Source organism: Lytechinus variegatus, chromosome 2 (genome assembly GCF_018143015.1).
Source record: "Lytechinus variegatus isolate NC3 chromosome 2, Lvar_3.0, whole genome shotgun sequence".
Classification (NCBI taxonomy): Eukaryota; Metazoa; Echinodermata; class Echinoidea; order Temnopleuroida; family Toxopneustidae; genus Lytechinus; species Lytechinus variegatus.
In genome coordinates this window covers 49,370,795-49,388,733 of record NC_054741.1, presented here as the reverse complement: position 1 = coordinate 49,388,733, position 17,939 = coordinate 49,370,795, and the positions used below count along the sequence as shown (strand labels likewise).

At 38.1% G+C, this 17,939-nt stretch overlaps 2 protein-coding genes across 2 annotated transcripts; both read right to left on the bottom strand.

Annotated features, from left to right (window-relative positions):
* Positions 1-128: 128 nt before the first annotated feature.
* On the bottom strand, positions 129-10,073 carry LOC121408249 (deleted in malignant brain tumors 1 protein-like). Its single transcript, XM_041599646.1, has 5 exons — positions 9,854-10,073; positions 4,723-5,028; positions 2,646-3,008; positions 1,259-1,567; positions 129-1,034 (listed from the first exon to the last, which is right to left on the bottom strand). Exons 1-5 carry the CDS (start codon positions 9,945-9,947, stop codon positions 355-357), a joined length of 1,752 nt encoding a protein of 583 aa, XP_041455580.1. The 5' UTR covers positions 9,948-10,073; the 3' UTR covers positions 129-354.
* Positions 10,074-14,451: 4,378 nt separating this feature from the next.
* On the bottom strand, positions 14,452-17,610 carry LOC121409496 (soluble scavenger receptor cysteine-rich domain-containing protein SSC5D-like). The gene is made up of 3 exons (XM_041601415.1): positions 17,277-17,610; positions 15,984-16,310; positions 14,452-15,678 (listed from the first exon to the last, which is right to left on the bottom strand). The coding sequence occupies exons 1-3, from the start codon at positions 17,593-17,595 to the stop codon at positions 15,053-15,055; spliced, it is 1,272 nt and encodes a 423-aa protein (XP_041457349.1). The 5' UTR covers positions 17,596-17,610; the 3' UTR covers positions 14,452-15,052.
* Positions 17,611-17,939: the final 329 nt, after the last annotated feature.

Here is a 17,939-nt window from a genome sequence, read left to right as displayed (position 1 = left end):
GAAACTAGCTCGAAAGTCATTTGTTGTGGTAGTATAGCGAGTAAACAACATATTTTAATCTCTCAGAAGTGGTGTGCACTTTTCTGACTTTGCAGTAAGTAAAATATGTGCATTTAAACATAATTGATAGACATTGGTATTTGCCTACATGTAGTCATCAAGTTATATTGAATAAATTACATATACGATTTATAACAACAGTCACAACGCTGTGTAGATATAAACATCGCAGTTTAATACTGCATGTCTCATTCCAAAGAACGCCAAGTTATCCTGGTTGATAAATATTCAGATAGAGCGGAGGGGAGAGTCTTCCTCACTTTTTTTTAATATACAAAAGGATGTTCAGAACTTTCACAGAGTAGAAGGGTAGTTGTTATCTTGTTGATGAGGAGGGATATACATAACATATGCTTGAGGGACAGGAGCTGGTTGAGCAAGAAGCACAGGAGCGGGATCCGAAATGGATGTATGGCCAGATCCTGCAGTTCCTCCTTGTATGCCTGGTGGTGGAGGTGGTGGATAAGGTGAAGGATGCGCTCCGATGGGTGAAGATGGCCATGCAGGATAATGCGACCCATGAGGAGCATTAGCTCTATGTTCCTCTACCCCAGTAGAATACGGGATTGGTCCTGGAGGTTCTAGAGATTGCCCTGATGAGGGGTAATATCCTGGTGTTTGTTGCGGGCGTGGTGGGTAAGAGCCACTGGTGACGTGGCCCCCTACAGGGTCGAATGCCTGTTGTGGTGGTGGTGCATTATGGTGATCGGGATAGGATGAGTATTTGTCACGCTGGTCATATGATGGTGGAGGAGGGGCACTCTGTTCGGATGGTTCCGCATGGAGGGTGGATGGGTTGTGGTATGTTATAGGAGTAATGTTGTTGATTGGTCGATTCGTGGGAGGTCTGCCTTGGGAGTCTTTGCAAGAAGTTGCGATGACGCACACGAGTACACAAAATCCAACAATGGATCCTACTGCTATACCTGCAATCTCTGCTGCATTCAAACCACCATTCCTACCGCCTCCTTCACCTTCATAAAGAATAAATGTTATAGAATAACGTGTTACATTATTTTATAATCAATTCATGCCATAATGAAAATTTTATCACATTTTACTGATTAGGACATTATCAAGATCAATCCAATGAAAACGGTTAACAGCGGTTGAAATGATAACCATTTTAACCGAAAATTAAACATTCATCTCTCCTTAATAACGTTTGACTTCTTTAAAAGATAGATATCTCTCTTACCATCATAACATATGACACTTGCATCTTCGTGGTGTCCGCAATTCTCATTACCCCAGCCGGCATGGTGACAATCCTCAATGCGACTTTCACCTCCAAAGCACGAGACATCATCCAGCCAGATCGATCCTGTACCTTCACCGAAATAGGCATTCCCTGGTGCTTCAGACGCCCCCGAGAAGTTAAGTTGTTGACACACTACTCGAGCTTCATCACGACCCCAGGAATCATCACAAATCGTACCCCATTCTCCGTCATGGAGGATTTCGACCCGTCCCTCTGAAGACGTGTCCCCGCCGATAAGCCTCAAAGCTGTTGAATTGGATAAGATAGACCACTTTACAATCATGTTAGGCGGCATAATCAATACATATTTCAAGTAAAGAATGCATGGTCATCATATTGTTCCCATATTTTTTATCAAGCGTGTCAAACTATGGGGTCAGATGCATAAAAAGTAGAAAAAAACTAGCAAGCAATTGCTAGCCAAGCAGACCGTGCCTTGATTACCAATTGCTTAATTTCGCATGCATAACCATTTGCTTGGGCTTAAACCATTGCCTTCAGAAAGCAATTGCTAGCGGTGTGAAGAATGTGTCAGATGCACAAAAAGAATCAATTGCTTTTGCTAGGCTTTTGCTTGATTCCGGTTTTTTTTAAATCACGTTAATGCACCTAAGAGCAAACCCCAGGTGTACCATAGCCTACATGTACAAGCTTTCTTCCTATATAATAAATGCAAACCAAATGCCAAGACCATACATCAGAAATAAATTAAAGGAATTGTTTGATACCACGTCTAAGGAAAAGATGTTACAAGGGATTAATGGTATTATGCACCGCCACACCTCTGCATTGGAGCCAAGGGGCCCGTTTCATAAAGGACTTGCAACTGTTGTAACTTTGTCATTATGGCAACTACCATGGAGACATTGATTCTGATTGGCTGCTGAGCCCTGTTACCATGGTAGTTGCCATTAAGGAAAAGTTACAATTAACAATTGTAAGTCCTTTATGAAACGGGCCCTAGTTCTGTGAGTCGTAATCGCACCAGCGCACAGCGTGACCTCGCTATTGTCCAAACCGCTAGCAATTGCTTTCTGAAGGCAAGACAAATGTTAAAGCACAAGCAAATGGTTATGCATTCGAAAAAAAGCAATTGCTTGTGCTTGAAGCAATTGCTTTCCAGCAGATGCTACTTTCTATGCATTTGATCCAATAAGAAACAACATTAGAAGTATCTGAAACAATCGTACCTAATACATAGGGATCACCATCCTTATACTCATTTGGTCAGATGCATAAAAAGTAGTATTTGCTGGCAAGCAAATGCTTTAAGCACAAGAAGTGATAGCCAAGCAGAAATCAAACGTGATGCATGGATACTCACTCGCATCCGGGTCAGTACATCTCACCCCGACGTCCTCAGAATGAGGACATACATATAAAGACGGTTCCCAATAAAGGTCGCAGTGAACCAACTTTGCTTCATAGCCACGGCATAAGAGATTAGCTATCCACACGCGACCCGAACCTTCTCCAAACTCAGCGTTGTAGTAGGCTCGTTGTAGACCACCGTAACCAAGTTGTCTGCATGCTACATCTGCATCGTTGGGATCAAAGGCGTCATGGCAGATGGTTCCCCATTCACCATTGTGATAGATCTCTAGACGTCCTTCGTAGGGTGTGCTACCATTTACCAACCGAAGACTGTTCGCAGGAGGGGCTAATGGGTCTGGAGTAGGGCTTTGAGCTAACCACGCCCATGTTTGTGAGAGATAACAGAAGGTGAATATAATAAATAGATATAGGAAAAAGAGATTTTTTATTGATAAAAACTTCAAATCGAAAAATTGATGTGTTATTATAGTAGAACACACAATTTTAATACAAAGCTCAGATGGCTAAACAGTATCATAATTATGATTCCTCTTTACATTGTGAACGGGTATCGCATCATTATCAGGCAATATGCAGCCACTGATCTGTATAATGGCTATATCCAGTCGTTGTTTAGTGAAGAGAGCATGTTTAATCTGCAAATATAGCGATTGTGACTTTGCCAATGTGAATAACCATTTGATACTGGAGACGGGGGAGGGGCGTGATATACTTTACCTTTATAGGGCGTGTCATTTTCTCTGAACATAAGCCTGTCATTTGCTGAGTCCCGCAGGGCAGCTGCATGGGCCCGTCTTAATTGCTCGTGTTGTTTTTTGTTTTGTTTTTTCACATAAACGACACTGAATATAATATACTTTTAACCCCATGCTTTCAATATTTTTTTGCACAGTGAAGTTGTGTTCCAAAGCAAATTTTAAACAGCGAACTCGGAAATAGTTCCAAATTAGATAAAGCAAACAAACTCTCTCTTAGAAACTCGTAACAAACGATTGATACTTTGTAAACAGTCTCCCCAATATATACGTGCGTAGTAATGACGCAGCAATTAAGGACCTCCTTAGTACCGACTAACAGCTCCAACGACGTAGCATAGTGGTGGAACGGAAAGAACGAGCAACTATGTCCATGTCTACTAAGCGACTGCCAAGCACATTCAGTTGTTGCTACGTCCGTTACATCAGGTGAAGTTCCCGCTATACTATGTTGAAATTCCGAAGCACCCGGCGTAAGCTTCATTTAACTTTTATTTCTAAAAAACGTGAAGTTGTCAAGAGAGTCGGTATGCTTCGTGTGCACCATGTCCTTGTGAAGTTCCTAATATGTCTATTCTGCGGGCAAAAGCGGACTAAGCTGCGTCGAAGCGGTTCCCGCTACGTTCTACATTCTAAATCCAGCATTTTCCTTTGACGCAGAGAGAACTGCATTGAGGTAGCGTTTGCGTAATAGGGGTATTAACTGGCGATATTCGTCCACATAGACGAGACAAAGCAAGTCGCGCAATCTGCTTGATGAAGTCAGAACGTTGCGGGAACCGCTTCGACGCAGCATGGACCGGTTCTGCGCGCAGAATAAACTTAGTGGGAACATCGGACACGCAACATAACCTCACAATGACGTTGCGCGGACGTAGCACGCACGTGAAAATTTCACATCTTTCGAGAAAATCAAACGAAATTGGTGACACGTCCTAGGGTTTCTTCTGACTTCAAAAAGATAGCGGGAACTTCATTTGGTGTAGGGGGGCTGGGTATAAGTTTCTGCACAAATCGTTTCCGATATGCTTTAATATAGTATTTCTATTCAACCATGCGTGAACGATTTGCTAAGCTGTTGGTATAAAATGAGAGATGAGATTCCATTCTGGCCATGAGTATCAAACTTATAGCAAAAACGTACACGTTTTAAATAATTTTGAAATCTATCTCTAAAAACGCGTTTTCCTTTTTTTGTGGGACGCACGGTATTTCCAATTCGCTGAAATTTCATCACTCACTAATATTATGCTTCGCTACGAGTACCTAGAAATCGTCACAGGGTGTTTTTATAGAAATGATTCCACTTACGATAGCATTCGACGCTAACATCCTCATGATGGCCACAATTGTGGTTTCCAACACCTGAACTCCAGCACTCCAGAAGCTGACTTTCATAGCCCCAGCAGCTGACATCATCCAAGACGATATTACCGCTTCCTTCTCCGAAGTAGGCATTGGAGTGGTAGGTCAATGCATAGTCGTATCCGAGTTGTCTGCATGCAACATCGGCTTCGTCAGAACCCCACCCATCATCACAGATTGTACCCCATGAACCAGAGTAGAATATCTCTACTCGGCCTTCACTATCCCGAGAGCCACCAACCAGCCGTAGATCTGTAAAGAGATTAGCATTAATTTTGCGCATATTATTGGCGCACCCAGGCTGATGATGGAAGAGGATTTGGGCTGGAGCCCATTTTCACCCTTTAATTAACATCACAAAAACACATGTACTTTTCAACATATTACCATAGAGTTTCCTTGAATATTCTATCTGATCGCGTTTTAAAAACCAAGTGAAAAAATGGATAGATTTCTTTCTTCATTGTTTCACTTGCTCTCAAGCATTTAGAAAATTAATGCACCGTAAAAAAAAATATCAGTACTCGGCCCTTTTTGTCCCATTACGCCACTGTTAGGTGGCACCCATGGCAACCTATTCTATACCCTGATAGAGGGCTCTTTTATTATTACTATTGTTAAATTTTGGATCCCTCCTTTTTTTCCTTGAACACGCTGAGGCAGCCACAGCGTTTTGAAGAAAAGGGAGAGAACCAAAAAAAAAATATAACTGTAAAAATGAAGATAATATCTTTAAAAAAAAAACAGTACCTCGTCAGCCGCCACGGGTGCCGCAGCCGCAAAAGAGCGTTTTGAAGAAAAGGGAAAGAACAAAAGTGAAAACAAAAGTAAAAAAAAACAAAACAAAACAAAGAAAAAAAAACAACTCTATCGGGGAGTTTTGAAGTGAAGGATGAAGGGAGAGAACAAAAATGTAACAACAAAAGGAAAAAAATCTCTATCGGTGTGGAACAGGGTTTTAAAACTAAGTACCTCTTCAGCCTCTACAGCGTTTTGAATAAAAAAGGGGAGAACATAGATTAAAAAAGAATATGTAACTGATAAAAAAACGCTCTATCGGGATCGAACAGTTTTTTTTTAATCTAAGTACCTCTTTAGCCGCCACAAGGTTTTTGAATAAAAGCAGTGAACAAAAATATAGCATCATGAAAAAAGAAAATGTTTTAGATATTCAGGAATTAAAGTCTCGTGCTTAAATCGTGCAGCCTTATGGAGTTCGTGCCTGCTGACCCTTTCTTCTCACCTTGATTAAACAGGCTGGAATCAGGTCACATATTGTCCCATGCCAACTTGAATATTTTGCTCCTGTTTATAATCTATATTTTCCGTGCCTGCTTGCATACGCATGCTTATGTATATTGCCGTGCCTACTTGCCTATATGCTTGCTTTCTATATTAATTTTTTTCGTCACTGCCTACTTGCAAGTTCTGTGTCTGCTTTTACATGAATATGTGAACAAATAAAGGAATAAATAAGAAATATCTTTCTGTACGACGAGCCGCCTTGCAAATTTCGTAACTGCTTACACCAAGGGGGATCAGTCAAGACAATGCGTTGAATAAGTTTGAATACACCAAAAATGGGGGGGGGGGGTGTTACACCCACAAATGTAATAATCGCCCACAAATGTAATAACGCCCACAAATGTAATAACACTTTACCCACAAATGTAATAACGCCCACAAATGTAATAACACTTTACCCACAAATGTAATAATTTTTGATCGCCCACAAATGTAATAACACTTTACCCACAAATGTAATAACGCCCACAAATGTAATAACACTTTACCCACAAATGTAATAATGCACTTTACCCACAAATGTAATAATGACTTTACCTACAAATGTAATAAACTTGAAGTGATTTTTGGCGAATTCGTTCTAAACTAATATCCTATAGTAATGAGTTCATATAGCACAAAAGTTCAAAGTCTTTTTTCCAGACCCGGTTAATGAAATATTACAGTACAAGTCCAAGTCTTTTTCCAGACCCGGTTTTTCAAAATTATAATATACGTCCAAAGTCTTTTTTCCAGACCCGGTTAATTCAAAAATTATAATGCAAGTCCAAAGTCTTTTTTTTTCAGACCCGGTCGTTTCAAAGGTTATAATATACGTCGATGAGGGGTAAAGACAACACTCTAAGCCCAAGCATTTTAAGTGGGTTTAATTTTGAAGATTGGTCTCAGCTGTCAATTTTTTTTCAATATTTCTTTATCTTTTAAATAACCGGGTCCAGACGAAAGACTAAGCATAATACTCGTATTATTCCACAAGAATAAGAATTTGAGTCTTTTGTTTTTAGGATTGCTTAAATCATTTTTAAATCACCGGGTCTGGAATAAAGACAACGCTCTAAACGTGTGCTTTTCTACATGCATGGTCTTAATTTGGAGGATTGTTGGTTCTTAGATTCGTTGTTGGGGGTTGAGTTTTATTGATTTTTTATTCCTGAAATAATTATGTCTGGAGGAAAGTCGATCTTCGATAATCGGTCTTCATGTTGTTCCACAGTAATTAGATTATTGGATATTCGTTTTAGAATATTTGTAAAAACTATTTTATTTTTCAAATAGTAACCAAGTCTGGAGAAAGGATGTCTGCTTTACCCACGCGTTATTACAATGTTTTGTAGGGGTAGTAGTATTATTTTTAAAAAAGACATATTTTTACTGGGTGAAACTTTGGAAATTTGGTCTTAGATTCGAAGTTTTTCAGTTACTTTTTTTTAATAGCCGGGTCTGGAGGAAAGAGTACGTTTTAAACCTCGTGTTATTCCACGAGAATAAGAATATAAGGTCTTATGTTAGAATATTTTTTTTCGTAACTGTTTTAGGTCTGGAATAAAGACAACACTCTAAACCTCTTTTAAAACAGGTTCTTAGGTTGAAGGTTTGTTTGGTCTTAAACTTTGATTTTTTTTAATTCTTACTATTAGCGTTTTTAAGAAAAAAATGGTCGGGCTGAAAGACTACGCTATATATCCAGCATTAATAAGATTATGGGGTCTTTATACTGTTTTTAAACTGTTATTCATAATGTTTAAATAACAGGTAACCGGGTCTGGAGAAAAGACTACGCTTGATTCTCAATTTACTCTTAGTGCATATATTCACAATATACACAGTATAAGTTGAAACAACAACAAAGACATTTATTCCACCAGTTTTAATTATCTGGGTCTGGAGAAAAGACTAAGCTCGATTCCCATTTTTTTTCCACAGGAATATCATTATCGTATCTTAGTTTGGACTTATATTATAAATTTTGAAATAACTGGGTCAGGAAAAAGACTTTGCACTTATTAAAATTCTTGAAACAACCGGGTCTGGAAAAAAGACTTTGGGTTTATATTATAATTTTTGAAACAACCGGGTCTGGAAAAAAGACTTTGGATTTATATTATAATTTTTTAAACAACCGGGTCTGGAAAAAAGACTTTGGATTTATATCACAATTTTTTAAACAACCGGGTCTGGAAAAAAAGACTTTGGACTTTTATTATATTTTTTTAAACAACCGGGTCTGGAAAAAAGACTTGGGATTTATATTATAATTTTTGAAACAACCGGGTCTGGAAAAAAGACTTTGGATTTATATCACAATTTTTTAAACAACCGGGTCTGGAAAAAAGACTTTGGATTAACCGGGTCTGGAAGAAAGACTTTGGACTTGTACTTTGATGTTTTATTAACCCGGTCTGAAAAAAAGACTTTGCACTTTTGTGCTATATGATTACTATAGGATTTTAGTTTAGAACGGATTCGCCAAAAATCCCTTAAAATTTATTACATTTGTGGGTAAAGTCATTATTACATTTGTGGGCGATCAAAAATTATTACATTTGTGGGTAAAGTGTTATTACATTTGTGGGCGTTATTACATTTGTGGGTAAAGTGTTATTACATTTGTGGGCGTTATTACATTTGTGGGCGTTATTACATTTGTGGGTGCAACAGGGGGTGGTAATCACTATTACTTTTGGGGTTCTAAATTGCCAGAATAGAATAGGGGGCTAAACTGCATTAGATAAAATCTCACATTTGCTTCAATACAGGATGGTTATCAAGTCAGTGTTTAAAGGTCCACCTCCCCATATTTAATATGATAAAATAGAAAAAAAGAAGAAACCAACCAAATGATCCAACTATAACAGTGAAGATGGCATCGAAAACTGATTGATAATAAAAAAATTGTCATACATGTATTATTAATTACCGCATCATTTTCATATAGGCGGTGGAACTATGCAAACGAGTGAACCGATGATAATTTATTACTCACTCACATCTGTGTTATATTTTATGAATTATGACATATTTCATTAATCTACTCCATTGACACTAAACTTGTTTAATTCCTAATGGGAAATTGAAGATCACCATTATCATATTATATTATGATTTTTGTGGACTATCAAACATAAAAACTAAAAATGCATTGTGACATTATAACCGGGCATCACCATCTTCCTTATATACTGACGATATATAGCAACTGCTTGATGAAAAAAGTGAAACGTAAAGGACATAATTTACTTATTTTGTCCCGATTTTTATTACATTTTCCTTGTCTAATTTCATCCAGATCATCTTGTTGAGAGGGTGAACAGTGAACGTGACCTTACCGAATTATGATTTCGCTTATATTTACAAACCAACGAACAACAAAAAAGAGTCCTGTGATTTAAAATGAACAATAATTGGGCTTACAATGAATGGGTAACCATAGAAAGTCTCTTAAATTTTATATCAAATAATACACTATGCATTCATGGAAAATACAGTAGGAAAAAATGAAATGTTTGGGATGTACGCTTGCATCTGCGATAATCGACAGGCTAGAACGATTTGAAACGTCATTCCTAACATCAAGTTTATTTTCTGCAACCGCCGTTCGAGGAAACCTTTTTCTCAGACATTGATTCCCATGTATTGTGCTAATGATACTTTTAAATTGTGTCTAACAATGGCGGAATAAGAGGGGGCGGAAGCAGTCAAGCGTAGGTCTTCCCCCAAAAGTAAATCACTGCAGTGGATGGTTTACGTCTATGTGCCTTCAATACTAACTTACCGTACCAATTCTGTCCTTTTACCACCAATAAAATATTCATGAAAATAAATGCCAGAGTGTAGAAGCTTGGCTTCCAACGCCAGAATGTAGCCATGTTTCATGTATTAAACGGAACATCATAGTCGCATCAGAATGATCATGCCAGGGATCATACAGGCAATCTTAGTAAGACGTCATTCGACGAGTGAAAGCAGCATTCCGTTGCCATGCACTTAAGATTACATAATCCTAGTCTTGGTTTCCAGCCCTATTCCAAAATATCAATGGTCTTGGTTCAATTACCATTTCGTCATAACACTATAACTAAACATCAATGTTGATTTTCTGTTTCGTTGAATCCAATATTAACTGAGACAAAACTTTCATGTCAAAGTGCTTGTTGCCAGAACCTTTACTCACAAAATTAAGATTGCCTTGTAGTGAAAATATTCAAGGATTGTTTGTATTGCAATGAAATAAAAAAAAATTCTATGAAGTTTGAATTATTTTAGCAATTGTCTGGAATAGACTAATTTTTTAACTAGGGTTGGCAAATGGAGGCATATATGATACGTGTATTTTTCATTATTAATATTATTATTATATTTTTTAACACCACAGTATCAAAGACATTATTTCATTCTGAGGCCTCTCCAACTCACCTCCCTTTAGTTTTCTCCTTAGTTATCTCTTCCTCTTTTCTCTAGCTCCCTCCTCATACCGGCTCTCTCCCCCCTCTTTCTCTCTCTCCCCCTCTCAAGTTTGCCTTTAACTTTTAAGAGTACAGCAACATATAATAATTATAGAGTATAATTATTTGCTAATGAAATTATTCATCAAAATGGTGATGCTTCACCTATCACCGTCGTCTCTATCATGGTAACTAGGGCCTATAATCATTCTAATAAGAATTAATTATTTCATAGCTGTATTTAGTGATAGAGCCATTGATTGTGAGTATAAAAGCCTAATGCACCTCCGTATATCGTGCTGAAAAATAGAATGTCAAACACACGTAGTCAATGGCATTGAATATTGTAACGAACTCTCAAATGCAAACTAAAAAACAATTTATATTTATTCTATTAGAATTACAGCAGCTTCACGATTTGATACTTTTTATTTTACCATCAAAGATAACAAATTATGTGGCCTGGGAGGCTCCGCTTCCTCAAGCAACTGAAACATGTGTATTTTTTTCCTAAGGTGGGAGCTGTCAAGAGTGCAATGATGAGACAAGTGGAATGCCTCTGGCCGTCTCACCTGCATCACGCGGTTCAATATAGCAGCAGTGCTGACTTTGAATACTACTCTAACTCACACAAGATGTTCAGTGATACATGGTTACTCTTATGTCCACTTTTTATGAACGAGACCAATAAACTTACAGAGATATGATGGTTATTCAACAAAAAACCCCAACATAGCCAAAGTTCATTGACCTTACATGACCTTTGACCTTGATCATGTGACCTGAAACTCGCACAGGATGTTCAGTGATACTTGATTACTCTTATGTACAAGTTTCATGAATCAGATCCATAAACTTTTAAAGTTATGATGGTAATTCAACAGATACACCCAATTCGGCCAAAGTTCATTGACCTTTGACCTTGGTCATGTGACCTGAAACGTGCACAGGATGTTCAGTGATATTTGATTACTCATATGTCCAAGTTTAATGAACTAGACTAATAAACTTTCAAAGTTATGATGGTAATTCAACAGATACCCCCGATTCGGCCAAAGTTCATTGACCCTAAATGACCTTTGACCTTAATCATGAGACCTGAAATTTGCACAAAATATTCAGTGATGCTTGATTACTATTATGTCCAAGTTTCATGAATCAGATCCATAAACTTTCAAAGTTATGATGGGAATTCAACAGATATCCCCAATTCGGCCAAAGTTCATTGACCCTAAATGACCTTGGTCATGTGACGTGAAACTCATGCAGGATGTTCAGTGATACTTGATTAACCTTATGTCCAAGTTTCATGAACTAGGTCTATATATTTTCTAAGTTATGATGACATTTCAAAAACTTAACCTCAGGTTAAGATTTCGATGTTGATTCCTCCAACATGGTCTAAGTTCATTGACCCTAAATGACCTTTGACCTTGGTCATGTGACATGAAACTCTAATAGGATGTTCAGTAATACTTGATTAACCTTATGGCCAAGTTTCATGAACTAGATCCATATACTTTCTAAGTTATGATGTCATTTCAAAAACTTAACCTCAGGTTAAGATTTGATGTTGACGCCGCCGCCGCAGTCGGAAAAGCGGCGCCTATAGTCTCACTCTGCTTCGCAGGTGAGACAAAAACTAAGTTTCCATCTTTATTTTGGCTTCTGTTTTCCTTTTTTTAAGGGCGGTCTTTTTTTGTTTCTATCTCGGCGCTTCCCTCTTGAAAACTTTTAGACAATTATAATCTTATATCTGCCTCTTTTTTTATTGTAATGTTTCATGATTTTGTGCTTTTCCATCATGCTAATCATTTATAAATATTGATTGTTATGATTTATTTCAATAAAAACTTAAATAAATATAAAAAAAGTTACCATCAAGGGGAGGGGGGAGGGGGAGACAATGTGGGCCACTCATTCATCATTTGCCTCCCAAGATACTGACACACACTTAGCCCCCCCCCAAGAAGATTAACACATAACACATCTCAAGATACTACCTCCTATTTAGTTTCATTTATTTTCACAATAACGTCAAAAATAAATACAGTTTTCATATCTCAAAATCATTACTGACAGTGTAATTCAAAGTGCATGCTATGCTTATTCGCATTAAGACAAACATTTTCCCACAAGCGGACTTAAAAAGAAAATAGGAAAGAACCGTTCGTTTCGCCACTCCCTCCCTACCCAGGTGATGTCACAGAACAAACCCGGTATTACTTAGGCATTACATAATGCCATAAAAAAAACGAGAATTAAAATATTAGCTTTGTTGCAAATGATATGATTCTCGGCTCACATGACTTTCATCAATGAACAAATAACGTTCTTCGTCATAATTACTTTTATTATTAACGTATCTTGATTCATCCAAAATCAATTTGTCATAAAGAATCAATTTGAACAAACACAAGTTATGTTTATGACGAAGAAGGCGTAAGTCCCTGGGAGCAAAAGCTTGTGGCTGGATAGGCCTGTAGATATACTGTTGTTACAGTACAAAATGCAATTCAAAGAAAAGAAGAAAATGCGGAGGAGAAAAGTATACATACAATCGACAACCCCCAAAACAACAACAAAAAAACTACTGTATATATTAAAGGTCAAGTCCACCCCAGAAAAACGTTGATTTGAATAGAGAAAAATCAAACTATAGCATAACGCTGAAAATTTCATCAAAATCGGATGTAAAATAAGAAAGTTATTACACTTTAAAGGTTTAATTATTTTTCACAAAACAGTGATATATATGATTATCTTATACAGTGATTATATATAATTATATTGATTTAAACTTGAGATGCATGTTAATTTATATTTGAATAACTTACTGAATATGTATATCATTTATTCAATGTTGATTGTTCATGCTTTTATTTAAATTGAATCAATTTATCTTGTACTTATTTGTATTATGGTGAAGAATGAAAAATAAAACTGAATTCAAAAATTGAATTGAAATGTACAACTCAGTTACATGCAAACGAGACGGTCAATGATGTCCGTCACTCACTATTTCTTTTGTTTTTTATTGTTTGAATAATACAATATTTCATTTTTTTACAGATTTGACAATATAGGGACCAACTTGACTGAATCATATAGTTATAAGCAATGCTAGTTCCACATGTACATGGAAGAATCAAGCGTTGTTTCACTTTACAATGAGGAGAACAGTAGAAAATTTCATATTTCATAATAATAGAATACACAAGAAATAGTGAGCGGATGACATCATCAGTCTCCTCCTTTGCATACCGACCAGAATGTGGGTATAAGTGTTTTGTGAATTTGAGCAAAACTTAAATATGTCATAACTTTCTTATTTTACATCCGATTTTATGAAGTTTTCAGTGTTTTGCCTGTTGGGTTTTTCCCTTTTTATTAAGAAAAAAAAAAACAAATCAATTTTATTGGGGTGGATTTGTCGTTTAAGTAAATCAGGCGCTACAGACATGACGGAATCGGAGGGTTGGTTCATTTGAATAGCCCTCCCCCACCGACCGGTCTAACTTTTCAATAAACGTGTACAAAAACTAAACCAACCAGCTGGATTGCGTTTCATGAGCATTCAACATTTTTGTCCGACAACATGGACAAGTTATCGGAACTGACAACTTTTCTTGATTTTGATTAGCTGCTGTAACTGTCTGATAAAACGCCCGATAGGTATTTCATGAAACGCTCCCCTCGGTCCAGTCCCACAAATATTTGCAATGGATTCAAATAACACTCAAATTACGATTGATCTAAAATTCTCATCTATTTACTATACGAATTTAGATCAAACCCTTTGTCAGACCCCCCCCCCCCCCCTTCTCTCCTACCTTCGGCTGAGCCTCCACTTTCAAGACCTCTCCACAGCCCTTGTACTTAAATCGAATGACACTTTTCTGCAGTGGCTATACATGTATGAAAAAAATGTATGAAGTTGTTGAAGTTATGAAGTGTAAAACAGTGACAGAGGTATCCCGAACAATCGGCATACTAAGCCTACACTAGATGATGGCGACGATGATGTAAACTTTTGATCATCTGAGCTCCGTGACACAAAGATTAGCGACTTATTGCTAAATGGACTGACCAATCTAGATCAATTTACGTGCGCATTTGGCGCAAAATACTGACCAGGAACCAATCACAAGCGTTCTGTCATGATTGCTATTCATCGCTAAGCTTTGTGTTATTACGGGGACCTGGTTCGCAGTATTGGAGTTGGATCCATTTCAGATCGGTTAATCATCATTATTTTATAATCAATGTTTAAAAAACGGTCACATTTATCTTCGTTATGCACTACCAGTTCCATGGGCAGCGATCCCTCGAAATTCTATTTTTTGTAAATATACGACAGTCCTTGGGAGAGAGTTGTCTTGTAATCATACTCCGAGAGGAGTGCACGACTTTTTCCATCTGGGAATGCTGGAGGAGATGAGACGGAAGTACATGGATGTCTTTAATATCTTTGGCTAACCTTGGTGGAGATGAAAGCATCGTCTTTGACGCAATTCCTTACTTTATAACTATGGATGCTTTGTCTGCTGGGTGATGGTATAGACTTGGGGAGGAGCAGCAGGTTGAACTGTATACACGGGTGGTGAACCGTCAGCAGACACACCATAACTGGCAATGCCATGTGAGGGCGCAGGTGGGTTGACGAGTCCGGGAGACACTGGTCTCATGGACGCTTGAGGAGGTAGACCAAGACCTTGATGGGCTGGGGATCCAGACGATGGAGTAGCTAGGTGATAAGTTGCGGTTGATGTCAATTGTTCCTGCGGTACTACAGGAGCCCCTGGGTATCCCTGCGAATAGCCTCCTCCTGCGGGTCCAGAATGTCCTCCAAGATGTGGCATACCTTGCATACCATAAGAGGCAGAAGCAGGATATGAGCCACTGTGAGGTTGACTTCCGGTCGGATCGTGGGCCGGTTGGAATGGTTGTTGCACCCCTTGTGGATTAACGTACTTATGAACAGTGATATCTGTGGCTTGGTTGGTTGGCTCTCCTGCTGTCGTCCGTCTAGATGAGGCATTGGATTTCTTAAACGATTTGATGACCAATGAGATGACGAAGATTCCTGCAAAGGTCCCTCCTGCTATCCCTGCTATGAGTTCGTTACCAGGACCGTCATTCTCATCAGCAGGACCTATAAGGAGAGGACATATTAATATTTTTGGGGGTTAAATTTGATTTTACCTTTTTTTATTGTTTCATGTGAAAAAGGAATTGGAAAATAGGATTCATATTGGAATACTTTCTTGCTGTGACATTCTAACTCTATTACATAACGCTTGCACTTTATAAGATTTACTCTGTCATTTTTTTTTCTCTTCCACAATTTCATAAATCCATTCAATTATTACGAACTCATGAACATAGCAAAAGTATAACTATAAACGCATAGGAAGGAGGGAGTGGGGTTAATCGGGGATATATTAGTGACCAACTCACGTGAGCACCTGACGACCACTTCACCCGAGTTTCCACAGTTATAATTATGAATCTGTCGAGCTTGACAATACAAAACGGAGCTCTCGCTTCCATCGCAATCCAAATGTTCCAAATAAATGTTGTCGATTCCAGAAGGGATAGATTCCTTTCCATAACTCTCGACATCAGGAAAGCCCAGTGATCTACAGACAACATAGCCTTCTTCGTATTTGAAGTCATCATCATTGCAAATCGTTCCCCACTTATTCTCTAGATAGATCTCTACTCGCCCATGGGTGAAATCCTCTCCATCAACCAACCGTATCTTGCCTCTGTAGATTGAGCTCCCTGGATGAAATTTCATAATAAAATGTGGAAGATATGCTGAATGCAATCTTCAAGTATATAAGTGGAGAAATAATCCACGTGATAGGCCTTAAATATTTTTCAAACAACAAATGCTCATTAAAATTTCAATATAATCTATGCTAAGAACAAATTTGACTTCATGGCCAGTGAGCGTCGTTCGATGTTTTTTTAATGATTTCTAGGATATCGATAATAGCGTTGGTCCGGCTTCGACATCTGTGTTCAAATCATTTATGGGCATCTCATGATTTCTTGCCCAGTCTTAAAGACCGGAGCCTAAAAGTGAAATTGACAAATGCCTTTTAGCATGTCGACATAACGGCGTTATTATGTCAACATGGTTAAATAGCTTAATATGTTGACACTGCGAAATATGTTACCACGCTAAGCTGAAAAGGTTGAATATTGACTGGGCAAACGTAGGCATGTCTTGCCAATTTGACTTGTGGGGAGGGGGACTTTGCAAGATAACGTATCTGGCCATCATGGCCATATTGACATAATAACATATTACGTCGACATATATTTCGTCATCCCGTCAAGTCTATGGAACTTTGAAGCATCTGTAAATTTCGCAAGGGAGATACGAAAAGGTGATTCTACGGCAATAGATCCTATCTTCTTTAAGCTCCGTCTCCAAGCAAAGACTAGCACATAAAAAACTTGCTATTTCAATTCAATACACAAGGCATGGGTAGGCTGCAATTCAAACCCTTTACTCAAGTGAAGGGTTTGCACAGCAGACTACCGAGACAGCTTCATCCAAATAGTTACGGAAATGATAGTTTATCTCACCTCCTTAACCAACAGTACTTTTTATTTGACGGCAATTGTTGGGTCTATACCGTTTTTAAACTAAAAACATCAAGTAGATCGACAATCTTATCTCTGAACTCAACAATTTCGTCATACTTTGTTATATGATTGGTACAGTAGTATTCTCACCATCAACATCGCAAACTACCCCATTGAGTGCTTCGGCTGGCACCTCATACGCCTGAAAAACGATGTTGCAATCGGTCAAGCGACCCTCACTTCCATCACAGTCCACGGAATTGGTCCAAGCAAAGATGTCGTCATGTGATTCATAAAAGTACAACCTGAAGGGGGCATCACCATCGTAGTATTCTACCGCTCCCCCTTTGAATCCAAGCTGATTACAAACCGTTCTGGCTTCGTTAGCTCCGAAGTGGCTATCAACGACAGCACCCCAGCTGCCCCAGATCCCGTGGTAGATCTCGACAAATCCCTCATGGATGCCCATACCGCCTCGGAGACGAAGATCCCCTTTCACTGATGGATTAAAACAAAATGAGAGACTATCATGTACTTGACAAATAAAATAGATTTATGATTACACATTATATTATAAAAATGATGTCTATATTCTGAGGAGGTCGATGGTGTTCAGTTTTGATGAAATTGTTATCTTCGTCATATTTCATTAAAATCGACTTGTAGTTTGGAAGATATGAAACTGACCTTCAACGCCTAGATAATCGCACCTCTTCCGTCATAAGTAGCTTGACTCGTCAAGAAAAAAATATATAACCTAGTCATTATTTTGTATCTATACGTTCCCACAAATCTTTTGGTTAGGACCTTTCA

Excerpts from the sequence above, each read along its gene's own strand:
- LOC121409496 (XM_041601415.1), bottom strand. The coding sequence starts at position 17,595 with ATGGGCATCCATGAGGGATTTGTCGAGATCTACCACGGGATCTGGGGC. Across the intron at positions 16,311-17,276 it reads GGTAGTTTGCGATGTTGATG|GGAGCTCAATCTACAGAGGC; the intron begins GTGAGAATACTA and ends AATTTCATCCAG. Across the intron at positions 15,679-15,983 it reads AGTGGTCGTCAGGTGCTCAC|GTCCTGCTGATGAGAATGAC; the intron begins GTGAGTTGGTCA and ends CTCTCCTTATAG.
- LOC121408249 (XM_041599646.1), bottom strand. The coding sequence starts at position 9,947 with ATGGCTACATTCTGGCGTTGGAAGCCAAGCTTCTACACTCTGGCATTT. Across the intron at positions 3,009-4,722 it reads TGTTAGCGTCGAATGCTATC|CTCAAAGCCCTACTCCAGAC; the intron begins GTAAGTGGAATC and ends GGGCGTGGTTAG. Across the intron at positions 1,035-1,258 it reads AAGTGTCATATGTTATGATG|GTGAAGGAGGCGGTAGGAAT; the intron begins GTAAGAGAGATA and ends TTCTTTATGAAG.